Source organism: Culex quinquefasciatus, chromosome 1 (genome assembly GCF_015732765.1).
Source record: "Culex quinquefasciatus strain JHB chromosome 1, VPISU_Cqui_1.0_pri_paternal, whole genome shotgun sequence".
Taxonomy (NCBI): domain Eukaryota; kingdom Metazoa; phylum Arthropoda; class Insecta; order Diptera; family Culicidae; genus Culex; species Culex quinquefasciatus.
In genome coordinates, this window is record NC_051861.1 from 76,265,766 (window position 1) to 76,285,534 (window position 19,769).

The 19,769-nt window shown below is 37.3% G+C and overlaps 2 protein-coding genes across 2 annotated transcripts in view; both read right to left on the reverse strand.

Moving 5' to 3' along the window:
• Window positions 1-13,487: 13,487 nt before the first annotated feature.
• Window positions 13,488-17,880, reverse strand: LOC119770432 (transcription factor grauzone-like). The gene is made up of 2 exons (XM_038265336.1): window positions 17,834-17,880; window positions 13,488-14,115 (listed from the first exon to the last, which is right to left on the reverse strand). The coding sequence occupies exons 1-2, from the start codon at window positions 17,878-17,880 to the stop codon at window positions 13,488-13,490; spliced, it is 675 nt and encodes a 224-aa protein (XP_038121264.1).
• Window positions 17,881-18,758: 878 nt separating this feature from the next.
• The window catches only part of LOC6044984 (zinc finger protein 423), a 29,840-nt gene continuing 28,829 nt past the window's right edge, over window positions 18,759-19,769 (reverse strand). The window contains exons 11-12 of the mRNA XM_038265340.1: window positions 19,288-19,461; window positions 18,759-19,222 (exon numbers count right to left, since the gene is read on the reverse strand). Of these exons, the coding sequence (XP_038121268.1) occupies window positions 18,820-19,222; window positions 19,288-19,461 (577 nt within the window). The 3' untranslated portion in view covers window positions 18,759-18,819. The remainder of the gene's footprint in view (window positions 19,223-19,287; window positions 19,462-19,769) is intronic.

Genomic DNA, 19,769 nt, shown 5'->3' on the forward strand with positions numbered 1-19,769 from the left:
TATAGAAATAATGAATAAAAGATAGAATCTGCTCACTTTTTATCATAAACAAATATGTTTTGTTAACAAATTTGGCTTCGAACAACAACAAAACCAAACAGACATTTAAACACATTTATTTCCGAAAAGATCAGAGGAAACGTTTCAAAACCACTGTAAAGCATAAAATAATTTAAAAAAGTAATTTTGATGCACATTTTTTCATATTAATTACAAAAATGGTTGACCAAAACTAAACAATACACAGAAAAAAATAATGTAAATTTGGAAGCTGTAATTTTTGAAGGTTGAATATTACCTCTTTTATGATGTAATTTTACCTCAATTTAGACTGAAAAAGTGACATTACACCAGAAAAGTGGTAAAATTACACATTTCCAGAGGTAAAATTACACCTTTTTTCTGACATAAAAGATGTACCTCTTCCCAGATGTAATATTACCATGATTTTTTTTTCTGTGTAGATTTGTTTACAGTTGCTGATAAAACCACGCATGTTTATTTAAAAAAAAAAGTTTTGTTCTTGATTTATTATTATAAAATATCATTTCAAACTGCAATTATGATGCTTCAGTTAAGTATAATTGACTATATTTTTGATTAATTATAATTTTTACGGCTTCAGCATTTTTGGTACTTTTAACATGAAACAGCTATATTTATACTCATAATTGAAAAATATATGCGTTTAGGTTGATAACAACAAGCAATCATTGTATGTTCAAGAGAAACTTTTGGTTAAATACACAGTTTTCTTCATTTTTGAAGGTTTAATTAACAGGGGTCCACTTTTGGAAAGTTTTGATTTTCGTTGTCCTATATTGGACCCCCCTAATTTTTGCTCGAAAATGAGCAGTTCTTCGCTTTATTTTAGTAAAGTTCCTTAAACATACATTATTTCGACTTGCTGTAGTTAAATAATCAGTCAAAAAATGATTGGATAGTTAATTCAATCATAAAATATAAATGCAGTTTTGTTGTGAAAATGCTAGTGGCCATGGCTGATTTCAGATGTCAAACTCAAAACACTTATTTTGGTGAAAAGGACAGTTTAATATCAGTCAACATTGGTTTAAATGATGCTGAACATGCTAAATAAAAGATTTGTAGACAATAACACGCTTGAAGTTGTGATTTTATTGAATATTTCATCAAAAACCCTTCAGAGGGTCCACTATAGGAAAGAGGTCCACTAATGGATAACGTACCCTACAATTTTAGTAAACACAAAAAAAAGTTGCAACCGACGGCGCCTTAGCACACTCGACCATCAGACTGATGAAGAATGGAAAGAATAAACGCATATAAGAGCTTGACATTTCGGTCAAGTAGGTTTTCCATACTGAGGCAACATATTTCAGGGTGTAATTTTACATAAAATAATGCAAAGTTTATTTTACACCCAAGCCTTTTACACGCAGCTGGATTACTACTTTATTTGCTGTGAAGAATCGAACCAACCTTCCTTTCATGGTTACTACCCCAAATGCCTCAAGTAATTAGGAGTTATCTCCAAACAGTTGAAACCATTGTCCATGCCGGTTTCTATTGACTTTCGAAGCGAACAAATTGTCAATCGCTGCTAATGAACAGCCACCACACCGAGTGGATCAGCTTGTACTGCACACATGTGAATACCTAAAGAGATGCTCATTATTCAAAGTTAGTAAACACCGCGCAACTATGTTGAAGGAAAGCATGTTTTAGCAGTCCACCCGACCTGGGCAGCAGCCAGCCAACGAAACTTTGGTCGATCAGACATTCCACACAGATCGAACCGCCAAACAGCAGCCACCACAGCCAAAGTCGCCACCGAGCTTTTGCGGACCTGAAGTTGTTTTTGGGTTACGTAACTGGCAGTCAAGCGGGCAGCACAGCAATCGATACCAACCAACTCCACTGACTTGTTTTTGTTAAACTGTGCGGTCCCAAAGAGACAGGTCCATACACTACACCGCACACACATATGACCAGGAGGCACACATACACGTGAGTAGGGTAGACTTCGATATGGTGTTAAAAACAAATCAACCGTTTTGATGGTTGTGGGCTTCATGAAGGTATGCGAGAATTACTTTGTAGCCTCACTGGTTGATAAATATGCGGTAAAATTACATTCCCCTGCAATTAACTTAAATGTTGCGTTAGAAAAAAATCCAGAATGAATGTTCTTTATTGATTGCAAGCATTGGATATTTGAACTAATACTTTTTTTACTACACTGGGTTCATCCCTTTTTCGAAAAAATATCGCGAATTGATTTGAACATTAAAAAGTTTATTCTGTAGTAGGTTATCACAAAATTAGTCCAATTTGTGGGCATTTGTGGGCATTCCCTTGACAATCTATAATTTAAACTGTTGCAGTTTTAACGTTAACTCACAGCAAAAAATTGTGTAAATTTGGAAGGTTGAATATTAACTTTTTTACTATGAAATTTTATCTCAATTCAGACTGAAAAAGTGACAATTATTGTAAAATTACACATTTTCAGTGATAAATCTATAATTTTTTTTGTGACATAAAAGATTTAGAGATTATATTGTTTTTTTTACTGTATAGTTACTTTTTTTCACTATTTTCACATTCGTCTCACATTTTAAAACTTTTCAAATTTTCCACACATTTTACGCTTGTCACACTTTTCACACTTTCTACATACTTTTCAAACTTGAGACACTGGTCACATTTTCACAGTTGCCATACTAGTAATACTTGTCACACTTATCACACACTTAATACTTTTCACGCGTTCATGTGCAATTCTCTACAAAATCGGTCTTTTTTTAATTTTAGTATTTTTTTTTTATCCGGCTGAAACTTTTTTGGAGCCTTCGGTATGCCCAAAGAAGCCATTTTGCATCATTAGTTTGTCCATATAATTTTCCATACAAATTTGGCAGCTGTCCATACTATGATGATATATGAAAATTCCAAAATTTATATTTTTTGAAGACATTTTTTGATCGATTTGGTGTCTTCGGCAGAGTTGTATGATGCACGGTAAAGAAAATCGTTAGTGACCATTATTTTTATTATTTTGTTTTAGGGGACATCAAATGCCAACTATTCGGAAATTTCCAGATTGTGGTCTGATTTTCAACTATAAAAAATGAAACATTCGTGAAATTTTCTGATCTTTTCGATTTTTTCCCCCAAATTCAACGCTACCGTTTGAAAAGAAATAATATAAAGATTTTCAACCTACAGCTATGTAATACGCTACACTAATTTTACGTAATTCAGAGTTTCATTGATTTCCACAACACATGGCCCAGGTTGTGTAAGTAATTGGTAGTTTAGAATCAGAAGAATTATTAGTTAGAAAATAAAAAAATAATTTTAATATCACAGTTTTTTATTGCTTGGCAAATTAGCCATTTCTAATGACTTCAAGTTTGACTTATACTGTCAACAATGTGTGTAGGTCCGTTTTGTCCTGTGCTTTCGTTAGCATGTTTGATTTTTGACTTAATGTGAATATTTTATGTCTTTCAATATTTTTATAGACAACTCTTAAATTGTTTAACACAACCTTAAAGATTTTATGTAAAATTGCGTTTTATCAAACATTTGCTATAACTCAAAGAACTATTTAGATCAGAAAACCATACTAGCTTAACATAATTGAATGCTTAAGTTACCAACTCATGCAGAAAGTTCTAAGCTTTATGATAAATAGTAAATTTACACACACATTTTACACAAAATCTGTCCAAATTCCCAGATGCACTGTAACTACATTAACCGTTACTGTCCCCGACGAAATATTTTGGTTCACTTTATTTCAGATATGCCGAATGATCAAAGGTTTTTTTTTTTTCGCATACCTTTTTTCATTCAAACCAGCTGAATTTATTTAACTAAAAATAATTGTGAATACCTAACAAATTTACTAATATATTTCGCAATTATAGTATATCAAAAAATTCTATGACACAACTCGTCTGTAACATGTTACAAAATATTGTGCCCAATTCCGGAACAATAATCCGACGGTGGCCTGCTTTGGAGCATCGGAATGCTGCATGCAACCTGGTTTGATTGGTGTCGTAAAATTGTAACGTAAACAAACGGGTTATCTCTATGCGATATAATCACACACCATTTCCTCATTTAAATTAATCACCATCACGGGTGTCAGTCTCTGTAGGGCACCAATGCGATGCAACCGTTTTGATGCATATTCCAAAACCGGAGATTCCCAGCGGTCGTCACGGTACAGGAGTCCCTCCCTCCGATCATCGATGGTCGCCCTTTTTAACATATAAACCCACAAACTATTTCTCCCTGATGTAAGATCGTCATCTTTGAGAAGAAACGCTCGATTACGAAATCGGATGGTAAAAAAGGTGCGTTCGCACACAGGTCCATCACATAATTTCAGTTCGTTCGCATGGTCCAAGATGAGTGCTGCCGCCAAGGAACCCTGGCCATTTTGGTATTATCACACATCTTCGAAATCGAAAGTGAAAACCGGTCGTCGTCACCAGAGTCGTCAAAAGTGCGCGCGCCTGGTCGTCCCAAGTCGCAAGTTGGCGCGCCACGCCTCGAAAAAGAAAACACAGCCAAAGCTTAGGGACCGGTGGGGTGAGATTGGATCCTTATAGTTATTAAGTTATTTTGATTAGAGAATGTTGTTTTTGACATCCTAATATACCGATTTGTGCGTGAGCACCAAAGTTTTGACTTTTTTTAAGCGAGCAATGTACCCCAACTACCTCTTCACGGTTGATCGACTCCAAAGAAGGTTAATATGCGCACACGAGAGGAAGAGTTGGACGCAAGTAGGAATACGACCGCAATTTTCGATGGAATCATCAAGCCAAGAGCGATTAAATTTCAGGTTGCATGTTTATATAAAAATACAAGCAAACTTAGGGCAGACAAATGATTTTTCATAAACACGTGTGATCAACACGTAAATGGCAATCAGATAAAGTGCCCCATTTGTTAAGATTCGACGGATGCCCGACTAAGTATTATTTAATAGCTATTTTGAAGATGCTTGAAATTCACTAAACACACCTGCTCAACATCAGTAGTCCGAGCATCGCCGGAACTTTCCGTCCAAATACCATGAAGATTTTTTAAGATTTCAACACACGACGCAGATGCAACACCCATCCGTGGCAGGTCCCTGTCAAAATAGTTCCGCGACAAGGCGAGACAGATTGAACTTTCTGTCTCACCAAAATGCAGATCTGGCATCCGTTCATTGATGTTATTCGGGGCTGGTGACGATTCCGATGCGCGCGGCCTTTACGTAACCTTACGGTGCGATGGAATTCAGGGAGATACGGGCGGAGAGGCCGGTTATCCGAATCCAAAACCGAAAACGGCACTCCTGCGGCGGTGAAATGAAATTCGAGTAAAAGTAATTTGCATTTTTGTCCACCACGGTCATCGCTTGCGCGGGTGGTCACTGAGAGAAAGTTACAAGTTGTGTTATTTAGTTGACAGTGGCAAATATAGCCAAAATTAACAAATAAAGAAAATTAACTAAAATAATCACTTTAGCCTTTTTATTGTGTTTTCATCAATCAAACACACAAAAAAAACAATGTTTTCGGAACTGGAGCCCAAGTATGGCGATGAAATTCAAATTTGAACGATGGTGATGGTTTGCGCCCCAGGCCATCCTTTAAGATGTGCTGATTATGTGATTGATTATGGTAATTTTTCTCCTTCTATTGAATGCTGCATCCTCAATTATAAGTCTGAGCTAACAGCTAGCATCAAAATGTGACTCTTCAGACGCTTGTATTTACGAGAAGAAGATTTTTTTCTGAACATTTTAAGAGCCTAAAAGGTTCTCAATTGTTTTACTTTTTTTTCTAAAACAGGTAATGCTGTGATTTTTAAAATTTGACTCGACTTTGTCAAAACAGCCCACAGCAAAGAATTTTTTACTAATCTAATCTAATCAGACCAGCCAAGCGCAGCCAATCTTTCGAAGGGATCCTGGAGAGTGCCTTAGGTTAGATGATGCCTAGCACTCTTCTTGTCATTTATTAACATTTGTAGTGCGCCATTGCATTAGAATGCATTGAAACATCACAAGCGTTAAAGCGGCCAGGCCTACTGCGTAAAGCCGTATCGCAGAGATGACTCGTAATTGGGTTGAGTTTGAGCACTGAGTGTTCGAACAACAACACAATTCTAAATCGACAGGGGAGGAAGAAGCGTGGGGACACACCACCATACGCTCCGAGATTTGGTTGTTGGGAGCACCATGCTAAGAAGGTTTTGTACTCCGGGACCCTCTGGGATGGGACATTGTATTTCCACGAATGCCCTGGACACTATTTGCCGTGGTTATAGCGCCATAACTCGCTCCCCACAGCAAAGGATTTTTTACATTACATTACTAATTACGTTTTGAAATCACTTCCAATTTTACGTCGGTTCGCCAAATTTGCAGTGCATTTCAAGTTCAACACAAAAACTAATCGTGTACCCCGAAATTCGAACCGAGGCACTCAGGGTGATAGTGTTAGATTAGACTAGATTAGAGACTAATGCGTCAATGATTCTCCACATCAGCTAATTCACTAATTCAAATTCCTCGTAACGGAAGACTTAATTCCTTCTTATTTATTGTTCATGCTTAAAAGTTATATCACCAACATGATCAGCACAGAATGGAAGTGTGTGGGGAGAAAACGCTTGAAAAGCGCCAACAATTTTCAAACCTGAACGAGCAACAGCGAATGCCTTGTTGTTTACTTTCTTCAGCTAAGGCAGATAAAAAGCAGCATGTAAGTACGCAAAAAATGCAGAAGCTTGCGCGCAAATACCTTTATGACCACATGCACTGTAACTCTTGATTTGGGAGAAAGGAAGTTACATGCAATGCAGTTGCACTGGCTACACCCTCACATTCATTCACAAGCAATATATAATCGTGCAGTGAGAAAAAATAGAAGCCAACAACACCAATAGTTATGGTATGATTGCCACAAACGCTCGAAGAAAAACGGAAAGTAGGTTATTATTACAAATGCCAATAAGGCAGGTCACCTTTTGTTCGTTGTTTACCCACCGGGAACCTGGCCATTTCCTTTTCGGAAACCAAACTCGGCAAGATTAAGTAACTCTCAATTTGTCCAGCGATTAGCACCATATCGGCATTATATGGTTACGGCCCAAGAGCTGACATAATACCCCGTTGGTTAACAGTGATTTACACTACCGATTAGCGTATTTATGTATAGTTCAGGTCCGGGTGGCCGGTCACCCTCCTCGGCGGGGTGGGAAGGAATATGTGTCATCGGAATGTGCCGCGGATCCAAACAATCGAAACAGAGATTCCGACGAGATGCGTGTGACTAGGTCGTAGACGACACACATGCAGGTTTTATTTTCGATATTCCATAAGCTATTGCTCAATAAATACACTATTAGCCTAGCAGCAGCAGCATCAGCATTTCAAAGATGACACAGACCCGATGGTAGTCGAGGACTTAATTGCAACATCAGGGAGTTTATATCGACCAGTGCTCACCAAACTATAACCCACTTTATGCCACCTCATTAATTGATAAATCTTTGTAAAAGTATGACATTTAGGGCATAGACAAACCTAACCGACCATGGTGCATGATACCATTTAGGGTAGGGTAGTCATCAATGAGACACTTTTGGTTTTCAACTTTCAACGATTGTTTTTATTTTTTCATCAGCATGTTTTAATGAGCTTTTTGTTGCATTTTCTTTCTTTTAGTGTGTTCTAACATTGACCAAAATAAAAGATCGATCCGACATCTACAGCCAGAGTTATTCAACTGTCTCATTGTAGACGCACTTGGCAGGAACAATGAGACTGCTGGGGAACAATGAGACACTCTATGAAAATCAATACTTTTCTAGTAAAACATCATCTTTTTATATTGTTTCATAACAGGTGACTTGCCTTGAACATTTTACAGCAATTTTGCCAACATGAAAGTTTAATTAACAAAAGTTATACTAAAAAGTGTTTAAATTTTGTAAAATCCATATATTAACACCAAATAACATTGTATTTTTGGTTAAATGATATAAATATGCCAAAAATCACTTTCAATTCATGTTTTAAAAGATTTCCATAGATTTTGAAAAGTTTAATGAAGAAAAATCAAAGTGTCTCATTGTTACCCATGGGCTGAAATGAGTGGGGAACAATGATACAGCCGAGGATACAGCCCTGGATTCTGGGTATATTCTTAATTTTGGCAAAACCCAATGAAAGGACATTGTAGGCCAACTCAATCCCTAGTTTTGGTGTAAATGGCAGCCTACGAGCGAAAAAGTTTTTTCTGTCCAAAATTTACTTCTGCACCCCAGCGTCCATAATCAAAGCCACTATTATGGCAGATGTGTATCTAGTAGACACACGAAGTAACGACTTGTGAGAGCCATTTTATCATTGTTCCCCGTATCTCTTTGATGACTACTCTACCCTACAGTCTTTTTAACTTTGTAGTTTGTTTTTAGACTTTTTTTGTAAGGTCCTATAAACAAATGTAAACATTGAGTATATCCCGTGTGACCATTGACATGAGGTATGATATTTTTACTATGAGTTGATAATTACTTCATATAACATATTTCCAATGAATTTATTTTTGTTACAATTATACACAAAGTTGATTTGAAATATTAATGGCATATCGAGTCGACTGAGGACCACTTGTAAAGTGAAATTATCACCTTTATACTAATACCCGGTCAAACCATATTCGTGTGTGAACGGTACACACGCGAAGGATTGCATAATGCTTGAATATGAGAAAGTGTAAAGGATTGGACAATTGAGTCCTAAATGAAGCTTAGATTGCTGATATTATATTTCCAATGAATTTATTTTTGTTACAATTATACACAAAGTTGGATTTCGAAATATTTTGGCATATCGAGTCGACTGAGGACCACTGGTAAAGGAAATATTGATCCATTTATCCTAATGTCCGGTCAAAATTTATTTTTGCATTAAAATGTAAACACGCGAAGGATTTAATAATGCTTGAATATCGGAGAAAGTGTAAAGGCTTTAGTACCCAATTTAGCTTCAAGAAGAGAGTGTTAACATATGAGTAGAAGTCAAATCAAATGGATTAAACTGGCACTCCTGCATTGACATTTATCATACCACAGGCAGTACTGCAAACGTCATAGCATGTGCATGACGTTGCCGTAGATTCTAATCGAGTGCCATCAAAATGTTTTTTTTTTCTGAAGATTTTATATGTGAGTAAAAGTATTAAAACACGATATATAAACAACGGCAGTGAAAAAATAAATATTTGGCTGCGAAAACGATCCACAAAAAATCATATGATTGCGTTTTTTAACTTGAAAAAAATAAAATTGCGTTTTTTAATCAAAACAAAAAACATAACTTTTTTAATATTTTTTAATGTAAACTTTTTGAAAGGCCGCTGTGCATAAACACGGATCTTGTCACACGTCGCCTTTTGTTGTTCTGAGAAAGACGCGTTTGGATGTTTGACCTTGAATAAACAAAAACAAGAGCACGCAATGTAAACAAAAATAAATACGTTTTGTTTTTGGCAGACTGTATGTGCATGGTCCCGAAGTTTTGGTTGAATTTGGTTACCAGAGTCCAGAGTTATGATTGTAATGTTTACAGTAGTCGGTCGTGTACCTGTGAAAAAACGTCCTCTAAATAAATTTCCTTTTGCCAGTTGTCGCACTTGCAGCAAGTTTCAGGGTGTGTCAAGGTAGCACGATCAAATCGTAGCTTCTTTCATATAAAGAGTGACAACAACGCACGGAGTTTTACAGTTTTTGTTGAATATCTCAGGATTGAATTAGAGTTTTACACAAGATAGCACGTTCGCGACGATTTGAGGATTCTTCGTCCCAAATATGAGTCGATTTAGTCAATACAGTGATGAGATTTGTAATAATCAAATTGTCATATCTTAGTCAAAAGCGACCAAATTTAATGTATACTCAAAAGAGATTTAAAAAAACAGACGCTTTAAAAACTGTAAGTTTTACTTATAAGGTCCCCTAAATATGCAACAGCATCACCTAACTTTGGTTGCATCAAATTGAGAGCTGCAATTTTCCCCAGGAAATGTTCAAAGTAATACCCAAAATCGCATAGTTTCGGTATAACTTGCAGCTAATGAGTAAAATATAACATAATAGATCCACTTAAAGTATCTCAAACGAGCTCTAATGTAACCCTGCTGCTGCGTTTTCCCATATGCAAACAGGAAGGGCAAATATTGGAATTGGCGTGGTGCGGTTCACTCTGCGCCGCGGCGGTTCAAAAAAAAGGTGCATGGCCGGAAGAGAACAGCCCGCGCGCGTGGGAAAACACACAATACCCGAACCGGCAGCTGCCAACGCCGGAGGATCGACCCCACATCGCTTCTTTCAGAGGTAAGCCCAACCAACTAAACACCCAACCACTATCTGCCTGCCAGTTGAGCCCCAAACCGTGAGGAATTGTTTAATCAATTAATTTCAGCACGTACAAGTTTGGGTGCAAAAATCCAAACCACAACTTTCTCATCTGCGGCTGATTGAACTGGCAGAGAAGGAAGTTTGATCTTTTTGCGATCACTTTTTATGTGATGATGAGGCAACACCCCTAATCGCTGCTACTTATTTAACAGTTTAAGTGCTACGCGCGTGGTAATTTTTTAGTTCAATCGTGAAACAAATTGGTCTTCGCACCCGCAACAGGGGGATAGTTGTCCAATTTCACACATTTCATTTTTTAATCGGCAGTCGTATCAGCCATGGTTTGAGAGGGCAATAAACGATTTGGTATTTGTTTGAATCACATCAACATGCTTGTAATTATTTTTACTTTTACAAATACGATTACAAATATACATATTTAGATTTTTTTAAGTTGAAAATTCCGCATTCAATATTTTTAGTATAAGAATCTCATGCACGAGGTTCCCAACACAAACTGCCCTTACACCTACATCTTACCCCTGTTCTGAGACAGTACGAGCAACACGCTGGGACACGCTTGATTGGTCATGTTGGGCATTTAGAAGTAGGAAAAAATAGTTTTGGCTTAAAATGTTTTTTTTTAAATAATAAATTGGTAGACATGACAGTTCTCGCATAAGAAATACATTCAAGATGAATGTAAAAAAATAAAATGTAGCTGTTCAATTGATTAAACAGCCCATCACAATTTAATTCACATTCCAATGATTTGTCTGCAGTCGTCCTTTGATTTTTATCAACCAACGTAAAAAAGCAGAAAAAAAAACAAGTTTTCCTTCCTTTCCATCTGGTACCTTCAGTCTGTGGTCAACTTGCAAATAGTTTTACCTTAGCTCACAGATAAACAAACGTAACATTTTGAAAAACTGTATCAAAAATTCATCAATCACTTATCACTAAAGCCATCTAGTTGTGAACATGCACTCCTCACAAAATGTGTAAAATTGTGCGTGCATATAACTTAAAACACATGTCAAACGCGTGTATATGATCAAACAAATTGACCGTTAAATTGTTGACCGACTTTGAAGAGATTTTGTATCTATTTGTGTGTGCTTAACTCCTCATACCACTACTACACAAGGAGATTGCGGCTTACTAACGGGGCCCAAAATGTCAAACGGCCGTTGAGTCACAAACGCGCAAGTTTGCAAATCCTACAAGATTACAAAAACCTGCTTCGAGAGTTGACTAAGCCGACAATATTGTATAGAGGAAAGGAATTCGGTCAGCCGAGGAGTTATGTGATGTAAAGATGAATAGTTGCTCAAGGTCGTATTATAATTAGAAACCATAAAGAAAATGATTGGGGTTTACAGCGATAGCAAAACAAGTTTTTTTTTTTGCGATAGCCGAAGGATGATGTGATTTTATTTGCATTGTTGGCTTCATTTTTGGTCCTAAAGTTATGTGGTTATAATTTTCTTTTGTTTGTTTGTTGGAAATATGTTTCCATTAAAATATGTTTTTGAGAATATTATCCCAATAAATCATCAACATTGCTACTTAGTAGAAACCATTCGACATGAACACGTGCAATTTTTCCTTGCCACGCTATCATTACTTCATTTGACACGTTAACCTAATTAGATGGAACATGACAGAGCACATCATGCGCAGCATATTTACACCTCAAGACCTCAGGCCGAGATCGTTCGATACAATACCGTTTAGCTAATCAACACTTGGGGTTAAACTTAACATTGCTCGTTGGTAGCTACACTATTTCTTCGTTTGGTCGTACACTGTACAACAAGTGTCTGCATCGGTCACGGCATTACGCGGTGAAATGGGGCAAATATGACTTAATAGCAGCTGCTGTGATTTTCATCGAGCATGTGAGGTGCTGGTTCAGATGGATTGCACCAGTCATGGTGATCGATTAACTTAGGTCTGCTGTCTATTGAATGGTTTGTAAGTGCAACGGACTCTGCCCGCAAACTCAGACAGGCATTCAATCAACTATAATGAGTTTCAAATTAATTAGCTCCTTAATGTTGAGCCCAAGCTGAATTGAAATAATTAAGTGATTGTTGCAACACATTAAGTGACACCATGCAACTCTTGATTCCCAAGAGACTCTTGGTATTCACGCACATCTGCAGCAATCCCTTCGCACCGTGTCACATTTCGTTTCGTTCTGGAACGACTTTTAAATTCCAAACACTTGCCGAAATGATTTTGAGGTTTTGATGATCACACATTTCTCACTCGAAAAGCTAGAAAATATTCACACACCGAAATGTATGGCTGGCTGGAGCTCATCAAGTTCATGTCTTTGGTATGATAACAGAATGCACTGGTATGTTTCTTTGCTAAAATTGTGCCTTAAGGTTGCGCTAGATTTCAATTTATTTAATGGTGAATGATTGATTGATTGATTTTTTTATTCGGTAGGAAAAGCCACCAAAGCAGCAGCACCAAAAACCTACATCGTTTCAATACAATATACAATAAATTTTAGTGATTACAATTATTTTTTAAATATCCGGTCAAACTCCATTGGTTTCCACCTGTGAAGGAGTTTGGTTGATCCTGGCAAGAGAAATCTGAAATGATATAAAAGAATGTGCATAGATTATGGCGATAAAGGAAAAATTAGGTTTTATTAGTTAAACTACCTCATCAGCTGTGACATTGGGTATAGGGGGGTGGGGGGTGAGATTGGGTCATACAAAAATGCTGAAATTTATATGACCCAATGTCACCTGATGACGGTATTTTATAAGTATTGAAAGTTTGACAGAAAATTTCTGAATACATTTCGAATCGAAATCGTGCCATTTTGATTTTTACAGAAGACACTGAATAGCTGATTGATTGTTAGTAGTTCGTCAACTTTCTCTGCAGTTTGATTGTAAAAGTGAATCAACATTAGGTTGTGTGTCTCAAATCAACGTGACATCGTGAAACTAGTAACAGTGCTTTCAAATTTCTTTCACATTCAAAAATAAAACCGTTAGTCTAAATAAGCTAATATTTATTCCTTAATTTTATTTTCTCTACGAAGCTTTTCCAATGTGGCCCATTTCAATAGTCATTTTGCATGCTGGTTCCGTTCGCCGACTCTGAGGCAACGTTCTCCACCAAATCAGCCCGTTGCCGGGCCGCTTCGAGCGTTCCTTCGCGGCCAGCCACTCCACCGGGTGCATTTTGCGCCGGTGCGAGAACATGTTCGCGTTCGAATTGAACGTCTTCGGACAGTACGTGCACGTGTACAGCACTTCGCCGGTGTGCTGGGAGGCCACGTGTTCCCGCAGGCTAATGTCCTTCACGAAGCACTTTTCGCAATACTCGCACTTTTTGGTGGGCTCATCGTGGACGTGCTTCATGTGGGCTCGCATTTTGTCCTTGCGAGAAAAGGTCTTTTCGCACTTTTCACATTTGATCATTTGATTTTGCTTCGAACGGTGCGTCAGTCGAATGTGAGCGCGCCAGTATTCACGGGTTTTGTACCACTTCATACAATGAGGACACTGCATTTTCAGCTTGTCCGGATCTTCGTGGGATAGTTTGTGCTTCTTGAACTCTGACATTATACGGAATGGTTTCGCACAAATGTCGCACACAAAGCGTGGCTCCGTGTGATAGTTGCGGATGTGCACGTAGAGTACGGCGTGGCTTTTGTAGCTGTGGAAAGAAACAAGAGAAGGGATAATTAGTTATTAACTGTTAGTGGCAGGGGGGCGAAATCGGCCACCCATGATTTTGAGCTTTAAAATGGATTCAGACCAATTATAAGGCAAGGGTCTAACAAAACACGTCAAATAACATCGCCATCCCCATATGGTTTGAATTCGTAGTATTTTTCAAAATTTGTACTAAAATAGTAGTTTATGCAACAAGTTGCAAAAAGAGGATTTTTTCAGCACGAGTCGTACATTTATCCAACGAGGTTCACCGAGTTGGATAAATACGAAGAGTGCTGAAAAAATAAAGATTTGCAACGAGTTCCATACAACATTTTTTGCAATTCCGAAAAACACCCATTGAGTGAAATGTTAAGTCAAATTTTCATGTATTTTGTCAATAAATCGTTTAAATAAAAAAAAATGTTTAAAAGTGTCACTTTTCGAAACAAGTGTTGAAAAGTTCAACTTTTCAGCACTCATTTCAGTACTGAAAAGTAGAACTTTTCAGCATTTATTTTGAAAACTGTTGCTATTCGATTCTGTAATTTTTGGTACAGAAAAGTAGGCTATTTCGTCGTTCAAGAATGACAGGAAAAGTAAGTAGTTTCACGACGGAATTGCAAAAATGTTGTTTTTTGCCACCCTTTTTCTTGGTATACAGAAAACAATTGAAACTTATACGATTCCAATTAAATTAGTTTTTTCAGTTCTGGCAACTTCATAAATCATGTTTAGGCAACTTTAGGCATTTGCCAAATTTTAGTAGTTTTGATGCATATTTAACAAAATAGTGCCTTATTTCATTATGTTAACACTATTTTCATTATATAAAAACTATTTTCAAAGTGATATAACATCATGGAAAATAAGTGGGAAAGGTTTCTTGGGTCATCCACAATTACTCTTGATCGACCGGTGAGGAATTCCCCCTGGGGGGAATTAGGCCATTTTTGCTTTTTTGAGGGTGCAAAAGAAATTAAATACCTTTTAACAAGTTTGCAAACAAAAAAATCGATATCTGAAACATTCTTTGAAACTATCGAAATTGGATTTCAGCACTAAACATAAGTTTCTAGGGGTTTTAAATGCTTTCAAACATTACCGAAAAAAAAAAAATGTCCCGTTTTGTAAATTTCCAGGGAATTCCCGAAATTCAAGCGGAAGTAAACATTTTCTTAAATTTTTGGAACTTCTTTTTGAAAATGCTCTGAAAAAATTACAAATGAACAAACTCAACATGATTTTGTTCAATTAAATGTATTATTTGGTTTATATATAATTAATCAGATTATCCGAAATTATAATATCAGAATTATTTCTGATAATATTAATTTTTAAAGCAACTGGGACTAGATCTTGCTTAATGAGTATTAAATTATTACAATTAGGTAATTTTTTAATAGATTGATGTTATTTCATCAAAACAATGTAAACTCCTTACCTCCAAATTAAAATTGAGATTTTTTTTACGTTTTTGATTACCATGATCAAATGAGATGAAAATCGAATTTGTACAAAAAGAATCAATTCAATTGGTTGAATACCTAGTACTAAAGAAATTACAATTTGAAGTAAAAGAATTATGGAGCACTGGTGCAACTACAGCCGGGACCGTGGTGTAGGGGTAAGCGTGATTGCCTCTCACCCAGTCGGCCTGGGTTCGATCCCAGACGGTCCCGGTGGCATTTTTCGAGACGAAATTTGTCTGATCACGCCTTCCGTCGGACGGGAAGTGAATGTTGGCCCCGGACTAACCTAAAAAGGTTAGGTCGTTAGCTCAGTCCAGGTGTAGGAGTCGTCTCCCTCTGGGTCCTGTCTCGGTGGAGTCGCTGGTAGGCAGTTGGACTAACAATCCAAAGGTCGTCAGTTCGAATCCCGGGATGGATGGAAGCTAAGGTGTAAAAAGAGGTTTGCAATTGCCTCAACAATCAAGCCTTCGAACACCTAGTTTCGAGTAGGAATCTCGCAATCGAGAACGCCAAGGCAATGCTGTAGACTCTGTAGACAGTGTAGAGCGAATAATTTGATTTATTTTATTTTTTTGGTGCAACTACAGGTGATAGAGGGTTAAATGTGAAAAATAGAAGACTTTTTATGGAATGATGTTAATTTATCGTATAATTTAAATCATGTTGCATAATAATACAAAAAAAAATCATTGAAAAATTACTTTCTATTGTTTGTTCTCAAAAAATGCAAAAATATATTAAAAGCTCGCTTCAAATATTTGAAAACATTGGGTTGTTTGGAGTAAAACCAATACTAAAAAGCTTTACCATTTGTTCAAGAGCTGAAACCAGTATTTGTCATGAAAATCATAATTTCTGCATGTTATGATTGTGGATTATGCAATTTTATGATTGTGGATTATGGATTAATTTTACTCACAGTTTTGATAAAAATATTTCTCATCAAAAAATACCAAAATACATTTTCTTGTAATCGACTGATTTTTTACATGCAGTCAAGCTGCTAATTGATCTTCACACTTATTTAAACCATTAATGTTGATGTCGTATACAATTTTTTTATACATATTTCGAAAAGTGGTCAAAGACATTCTTATGGGAAATTGGACAAGCTTTCCGGTAAAAATATTTACGTGACTAAAAAATCAAGTCTGTCATATAGAAATTGTCAAAAAGTATCAAAAAAAACATTTTTTTCAACATTTTTATTTTTCTAACCGCTGTAACTTCACAAGGATTGGACTTAGGACAGTGGTCAATATGGAAACTTTTATGTAAAATTGTCTGTTGAATCGATTCCCGTACTCCGTTTTTGAAAATTTAGACGTTTAGAGAACTTTTCAAAAAAACATTTCTAGTAAATGATTTTTGTTTTTTTTTAGGTGAGTTGCTCCATCCTGCATTTTTCATTTTTCAAAAATTTTGAACGAAAAATCGTGGGCTCACCCTCAAATTTCACTTTTAAACTTAAAAATCAGAAAAAAAAATCATAATAGTTGCGTGTTTTTTTCTTTCAGTGTCTTTTTTCGGAAAGCTCGTCAAATTTCTTACAAGTTTGTCTTTGATCCCTTTTTGATACGATGCAACGGCTTCGAGATACAGAAATATTTAAATTCCGAATTACAAAAATATTTTAAACACTTACGCCCTTCTCAAATGTCATTATCGAGTGAAACTGGCTCCATATCCAGGTTTTTAAGCGAAGATGGCGTTCGAATTGTGAACGCCAGAATTGTCAAAATCGCGCAGTAGCACCAACATTATGTAAAAAAAATGGCTGTCATGCCATGGCACATTTTTTTCGTAATGTTGGTACTACTGCGTGATTTTGACATTTCGGGCGTTCACAATTCGAACGCCATCTTCGCTTAAAAATCTGGATACACAAAAATAGCTTACACCCAGTTACGGCGTTCTAGCAGGATTCTGGCAGGTTCTGCTAGAATATTTAGTGCCTGGGCATAAGCGAAGGATAACATGTCTAGAAAGTTGCTTTGAACCGATTCCCTATTTGGCATGGAATTGCTCATAAGCAGCAATATGCCTATTTTCGTTGACTAAAAAGTAACTTTCACCTAAATTGCAAACTGTTCTCTACGATATGATTGTTACGAAAATGTTTTAAAATGTTATCCAGATTTTTAGGAAAAGATTGCGTTACGAATAGTGCACACCCGAATTATCTAAATCGCGCAGTGGTGCCAACATAAGAAAAAAAAAGTTTTTCTTTGTAATTGTGGTACATACCACCGAGTGATTTTGACATTTAGGGTGTGCACCATTCGTAACGCCATCTTTGCTTAAACATATGGATAAGGCTTTCTAGGCCCAGTGAAAAAATATAATTTAACCCAAAAATTACGAACTTTTCGCCACAGTTATCGCACGTGCGCAAGTATTGCGTGTACGTACACGAAAAAGATTTAGGTTAATTTTTGTACCCGCCAGCACAACAAATGGGGCGCTAATGTGCGTGAGCTCGGGTTTAGATAAACCTATGTAAACATACTTTGAATGTGTTGGTAAAATTTTGACTAGAAAGCCTATAGAGCTTTATGACGTTTCGCGTACGCACACTAGCGCACCATTTGATTTTGCTACCTGACAAAATTTAACCTCACTTTATTTTCGTGTACGTACACGCAATACATACGCACGTAGATTGCTCTATAAGGAACATGACGTTACATCGTGCTGCCATCTGGCTTTTTAAGTACAAAAGTGGAAAAATGCTAAATCATCGTAATCTACGGACGTATGTATTGCGTGTACGTACACGAAAATAAAGTGAGGTTAAATTTTGTCAACCAGCAAAATCAAATGGTGCGCTAGTGTGCGTACGCGATGACGGTACAGCTCTATAAAAAAATATACTGCGTCCTATCTCGCCTAGGAAAATGAGGTCGATAAAGTTGTCAGTTTCGTTTTAGGAAAAGTGGAAAACGTGGTCTAAAATGACAACGTCTCCCCTCTATGTTTTAAGGGAGCGTTCTTTTATTACGCAACGCAGTTGGGGGGAGGGGGGATTGGATTGAAAAATAATTTTGGAACCTATTGAGTATAATAGCTTCTGAATGAGCTCTAAGTCCATAAGTTTTCAATGCTACTTTTATCCGGGCAATACGTTTTACAGGAATTGTTTGAATATTTCGGATCATTAAAGTAAGAATGATCAAAACGAACAGAATACGCTTTATTCAGATCTACCTGATGTTTAAAATCTTACACCACAGTCACTGCAAAAACGCTCCATCCTTCGTCATATCTGTCTCACTCGGACCAGCAAAGGATGTAGTCGCGACCGCGCCCAGTTTCGACGCTTGCCATTCCTCGGTGTGCATATTTTTCTTGTGAGTATGCATGTTCGAGCTCGAGTTAAAGTTCCGCGGACAAAAGGGACAACTAAACAGCTTCTGTCCCGTGTGGACCGCAGCAATGTGCTCCTGCAGACTTTGCTTCTTCTTGAAACACTTGCCGCACAGCTCACACACCTTGTCGGGCGTACCGTGAGCATTTTTCATGTGTGCCCGCCACGCCCGCTTATTCTGGCAAACGCGATCGCACAGTTCGCACGGAACCGGCGTCGTCGGATTGTGCAGCCGGATGTGCGTGCGCCAGTACTCGCGGTTTTTGAACCTGTTTGGCAAAGAATAAATGATTCATTTAGCATGGAAATTCAAATCAAATCTAAAATTATTTACCACTTTAGGCAGTGCTGGCACTGCATCCGCAGTTTGTCCGGATCCTCGTGCTCCAGCTTGTGCTTCTCGAACTCCGCCGGTTGGTGGAACGCCTTCGCGCAAATGTCGCACACAAACTGGGGCGCCACGTGCTTTTTGCGCACGTGCATGTACAGAACCGTGCGACTTTTGAACCTGATGGGGTCAATAGTGAAAGGGCGACACGTTAGGTGCGATTCGTGCTCGAAAGCAGGGATGCCAGGTTGCCAGATTTTTTGAGTGAAAATTTGCCTTTTCTTCCAGACTTTGTTAAATTGGTATATGTTGTTTATTTTGTGAAGCTATATACTGTATAAAAAGCGAACACACCATTTTTTTTTATTTTAACCCCCCTTACATGACGCTCACATACACTATTACTTTTTGTTTTGAAAGTAAGCGTGACCTCCATGTAAAATGTAACACTGAAACATCGAAGTTTAATTTATCAAGAGTTATTCATT

Bases quoted from the DNA above. Each gene is read 5' to 3' on its own strand.
- LOC119770432 (XM_038265336.1), bottom strand. From the start codon at position 17,880: ATGGCGTTACGAATGGTGCACACCCTAAATGTCAAAATCACTCGGTG. The intron at 14,116-17,833 runs GTATGTACCACA...TTCTTTCCACAG, and splicing joins AATGTCAAAATCACTCGGTG to CTACAAAAGCCACGCCGTAC.